This window comes from Meleagris gallopavo, chromosome 1, assembly GCF_000146605.3.
Source record: "Meleagris gallopavo isolate NT-WF06-2002-E0010 breed Aviagen turkey brand Nicholas breeding stock chromosome 1, Turkey_5.1, whole genome shotgun sequence".
NCBI classification, from domain to species: Eukaryota; Metazoa; Chordata; class Aves; order Galliformes; family Phasianidae; genus Meleagris; species Meleagris gallopavo.
Window position 1 is genome coordinate 83,321,085 of NC_015011.2, and position 4,677 is coordinate 83,325,761.

The window sequence follows — 4,677 nt, forward strand, 5'->3', positions numbered from 1 at the left end:
AAAAAAAGGACGAAGGATGAAGGATGAAATCAGCGAGCCAGCCCGCCCCGCCGGGAGCCCAAACGCGCGGAGATATAGCCCTGGGGCTCCGACCGCTGTGGTGGGATGATGATCGTCGGAACGTCTGTTCAGAACCCGCAGAACGCCGAGATCGCCCAGCGGGCCCGGGCAAGAAAGCGAACGGACTGACTCCTCCCCGCGCACGCGCTGAGCGGCGCTCCCGCCTTCCCAACGCGCAGGAGATGGCGGCGAGGATCGGCGTGGTGTGCGGGAACTATTAACCGCGCTCGCCCGCGATTCAGAGGAGCAGTCGGGTGGAGATCGCGCGGACGAGCCGCAGTGCGGGCAGGTGTGGGCCACTGAGGGACGGGGCGAGAAGTAAGCCTCCTTGCCGTGGGAGCTCGGGGTGCCCACTCCGCTCCCTACGGATACTGACAGAGCCTTGCCGCCTCCGGGCCGTGCACCGGCGGGGTGCGAGCTGGGAGCGGTACGCTAAGCCCGCCTCGCTTCGTTGAGGGCTGCTGATTGTTATTGCTGTGATTTCCTGCTGGGAGTGGGAGCGTGTAGTGCTGCCTTTTGCCGAGGGGCTGCGTCTCTGCTCACCCCATGTCTCGCGCTGCCCCTGCTTAAGTGGGTTTGTATAAGACAAGGAAAATACTAATCGTTCTAAGGTATATTTCTGTTCTTCTGTGAACCTCTTACATTTAAAAAACCAGTATATGAAGTTTATGAGATTGTGTGTTTTATGACCTTAGCTTTATGTAGTAATGTGAGCTTCACAGACAACTTGGCAGCAAGAAAAAAGATGGTCGTCTGTTATCTTAGATTTTTATTGTTCCATTTCCATCTCTTTTCAGGTGTCTAACAAATCAGGTATGTAATCTCCTTTAGTAGGGTTAATAATTAGCATTCCCCCTCTCCCAAGCAGTTGGCCTTAAGATCGGTTTGGGTTTGGTTCATAGTGCAGCCTCAGAAATCATACAATTGTTAAGGATGGAAAAGACCACTGAGATCATCTTAGTCGAACCATCAGCCCATCACTACCATATGCCCACTGTATTCCTCAGTGCCACATCCACACGGCTCTTGAACTCCTCCAGGGACAGTGACTCCACTGTCTCCCTGGGCAGCCTGTGCCAATGCCTCACCACTCCTGAGAGAAAACTTTTCCTAATATCTAACCTGAACCTCCCCTGGTGCAACTTGAGGCCGTTCCCTTTCATCCTATTCCTGTCATATGGGAGAAGAGGCCAACTCCCACCTCACTTCTACCTCCTTTCAGGTAGCCGTAGGAAGCAGTAAGGTCTGCAATCCCAGTTCCCTCAGCTGTTCCTCATAACATTTGTGCTTCAGACCCTCCAGCAGCTTCATTGCCTTTCTTTGGATGCTCTCCATAGCCTCAGCATCTTTCTTACAGTGAAGGGCCGAGTGCTTGTGCTGCTAAGGAAGCCTGGAATGAGGGCCGTAAGGGATATAAGCGTTCCTTCCTTGGCAGTACTGTTGGCTTTGCAAAACTATAGCAGTGGTAGTTGTAGTAGCTCAGTGTCCTACTATATGGGAACATATAGAAGAATTAAAACAGGTACTAAAATAGAAAAGAAATTAGGTAGGTATCTGGATGTGGTTTTAAGTTATTTTCAGTCTCCATGCAGCATTTTGCTTGCTTTTGTTGCAAAGGTCCTATTTGTCAAATGGCAGACAAAATGAAAATGAACACTACTGAGAAACTGACTGCGTTTTGAATTGCATTAGATACAGCTGTTTTAAGCAGTAGAGCTAAACACATCTGTTCGCAACAGTGCCATATATATTGTTTTTAAGTACAGTAGAAAAGCAATAGTGGAAGCAGAAATTCCTAGTATTCCTCAGGAAGTAACTTGTCTGTCAGCAGTAATAAGGACGAACATCTGTGTTTTCTTCATGACTTCTGACAAGTTTTTCCCCCTCTTGTGCTTTTTTTGCAGAGAATTGTTTGAACACAGCACACGTTCAAGTATGCAGGTTGCTAATATGCTTCTGAAAAAAATTGTAAGATGCTCTGCCTTCTCATTTTCAATACAACATGGGATGAAACGGGATTTGTTTCCACTGAGTAGAACTTTGATTCTGTCACCTTGCCTGAAAGAGGACAATTCACGCAGTTCCTCAGAAAAAGTAGATTTAGATGCGTGGAAGGAAGTTATGAAGTCTGGTTTGCAGGATGGCAGTGAGACAGTCTCTGAGCCTAAGGAGCTCTCCGCTTTGGCTGCTGCACGTGAGACTTTGGAGTTGTGGAGGCTAGTTGGTAGACCAGTTCCTGAAAAAATCAGTGAAGAACAGCTAAAAGCTTTTATGGAATGTCCTTCCAAATCAGCCAAAAAGAAGTATTTAAAATTTTTGCATCTTAAAGAACTGTACAAGAAAAGTAACAAAAGAAAGATGGATGAGAAAAGGGAAAAGAGGCTGGAAACACAAGAGAGAGCTTCAGAAACTGAAGAGCCCAAGAAGAATCCATCTGTTTGTTTGTGGAGCAGCTCTATGGATAAAGCATACAACTGGAGAGTTGCTCAGTCTATGATCTTTGGCCAGCCTCTGGTGTTTGATATGTCTTACGAAAAGTATATGTCTGTCAGAGAAGTAGCAAATGCAGTGAGACAAATAGTATTAAGTGAAGGTTGTAATCGAAGATCTGTAGATCCATTCCACATTCACTTCTGTAATTTCAAAGATGATAGTCTGTATCATAAGGAATTTATCAAACATTATAGAGGAGCATGGGACAAGCTGCTTATCACTGTGACAGACCAGTGCTACACAGACATCTTTCCAAAGGATAAGCTTATCTATCTGACTGCTGATTCTCCCAAAGTAATGAAAACTTTTGATCATGACAAAATCTACATTGTCGGGTCTATGGTTGATAAGAATATAAGAACAGGAGTCTCTTTAGCACAGGCAAAACGACTGGGGCTAGAGACTGCAGCCCTTCCATTGGAGAAATACTTGCTTTGGAATTGTGGTGCTAAAAATCTCACGCTGGATCAGATGATGCATATTTTATTAACCTTGAAAGATACTGGAGATTGGAAGAAGGCTCTGGAATTTGTTCCAAAAAGGAAGTACTGTGGCTTTGTAAACAAGCCTATGCATGAACTGAAAAAAACCTTAAACTTGGTCAACATGCTTAAACTTGGAAAGAGACCAGAAGAATTACAAAAACGATTTGCAAACAACTACTCCAAGAGGCTAACACAAAAATAGAGTGACGGAGAAGAAAATTATTTCACAGGCAAGCTATAACCCTAAATGTGCCAGTTTCCTGAGACTTCCGGGATTGTATTCTGTAATTACTATTTGTCACTAAAATTTATTAGACTACTTCAAAAAGACTTTTGTTAAGAGTACTTCTTTTTTAATGACCGTGTTATTGGGTCTGTTTGAATTTACTTGTGCACTTTTGAAATTATGCAATAGAAATTAGATTACAATGTGTATGAATCTGTTCACTTGAGTCATAATGGGCTAAGGGTGATTCTTACAAAATATGAAGTTTGTTCTCCAAGGAATACCTCAGTGCTATGGGTTTGCAAGTGGAGGCAATCCACAGCCTTATTCTAAAAGATTAGGCGAGACCAAAAAGAGGACACTTTTCCTTGTCAAATTGACATTTGACATGGAATCATAAAATTGTTAATGCTGGAAAAGACCACTAAGATCATCTAATCCAACCATCAACCCATCCCCACCATGCCCACTAATCATGTTCCTCAGTGCTATATCCACGCAGTTCTGGAACGCCTGTAGAGATGGTGACTCCAACACCTCCCTGGGCAGCCTGTGCCAATGCTTCTCTGCTCTTTTAATGTGAGTTTGGGGAGTTGTGGAAGTTGCATGGTTTGTTTCTGAGTGTTCTGTGACAAAGGAATTCACAGTTAGGAAGGAATAGCCCAGAGTTTCCTGAGCCTGCCAAAAAATACCTCGCGCTCTTTTGAGTGGCTTTTCCCTGCTAATGACTGTGTTTTCAGTCTGTGTACTGCACATTTCCCAGACTGCTGGAAGTTCTGAGATGATAAGGTCATCTCAGAGAGTACTTAAAGAAGTGCAGAGTGCCTTTTATTTTTTATGACAGCTGAGTGTACATGGATCAGTCTGCAGCAGCCAGTGGTCAGACTGCAGGGTGACAATGGGCACCGTATGAACGCAAGAAGCATCTGGATTCGTTCATAGGCAATTAAAGTGTCTTGATTTCATCAGTTGCATACACTGGTGCTTCAAATTACCGATCGCATGTAGTGGTTTGTATCCGGGAAACCAAAGAACGGGGCCCTCTGATTTTTTATTTTTTTTTTTTCTCGTGAGGAAACGGCTGGGAGGGATGGAGGGAGGCTGGATGACTTTGGCGCAGTCCGCAGGGCGTTACTCAGCTCGCGCCGGCTCTGGCCCGCCGGAAGTGCACCACACAGGCGCCGCTAGGAGTTCTTCCCGCCCTCCCCGCGCGGTTTCCGCTTCCGGTACAACCCGCTGCGCCTTCTCCATGGCCGTGGGAGGAGCGGGAGGCGGTGGGCCCGCGGCGTCGCGGCGCGCATGCGCTGCGCGGGAGGCGGAGGCGGGGGAAAATGGCGGACGGCAGAGCGGAGGGGGAGAAGGCGAGGCGGCCGCCGCCCGCAGGAGGTGAACGTGCAGCGCCTCTCGCCGCGG

The 4,677-nt window shown here is 46.5% G+C and overlaps 2 protein-coding genes across 6 annotated transcripts in view; both read left to right on the plus strand.

The window, feature by feature from the left end:
* The first annotated feature begins 214 nt into the window (after positions 1 to 214).
* Positions 215 to 3,368, plus strand: TRMT10C (tRNA methyltransferase 10C, mitochondrial RNase P subunit). 4 transcript variants are annotated; one of them, XM_019619333.2, is made up of 3 exons: positions 226 to 349; positions 858 to 873; positions 1,965 to 3,368. In XM_019619333.2, exon 3 carries the CDS (start codon positions 1,996 to 1,998, stop codon positions 3,238 to 3,240), a length of 1,245 nt encoding a protein of 414 aa, XP_019474878.1. In that variant the 5' UTR covers positions 226 to 349; positions 858 to 873; positions 1,965 to 1,995; the 3' UTR covers positions 3,241 to 3,368. The 4 variants fall into 4 exon arrangements, with proteins under 4 accessions (XP_003202833.2, XP_019474878.1, XP_010718716.1 ...); XM_003202785.4 differs by lacking the exon at positions 858 to 873 and having other exon boundaries at positions 215 to 349; XM_010720414.3 differs by lacking the exon at positions 858 to 873 and having other exon boundaries at positions 227 to 378.
* A 971-nt stretch (positions 3,369 to 4,339) lies between these two features.
* PCNP (PEST proteolytic signal containing nuclear protein) overlaps positions 4,340 to 4,677 on the plus strand; it is a 10,675-nt gene continuing 10,337 nt past the window's right edge. Inside the window, exon 1 of one of the 2 annotated variants that reach the window (XM_019619335.2) lies at positions 4,340 to 4,650. In XM_019619335.2, the coding sequence (XP_019474880.1) occupies positions 4,355 to 4,650 (296 nt within the window). In that variant the 5' untranslated portion in view covers positions 4,340 to 4,354. The remainder of the gene's footprint in view (positions 4,651 to 4,677) is intronic. The other variant, XM_010720440.3, reaches the window with a different exon arrangement.

Coding starts and splice junctions, on each gene's coding strand:
- TRMT10C (XM_003202785.4), top strand. CDS start 1,996: ATGCAGGTTGCTAATATGCTTCTGAAAAAAATTGTAAGATGCTCTGCC.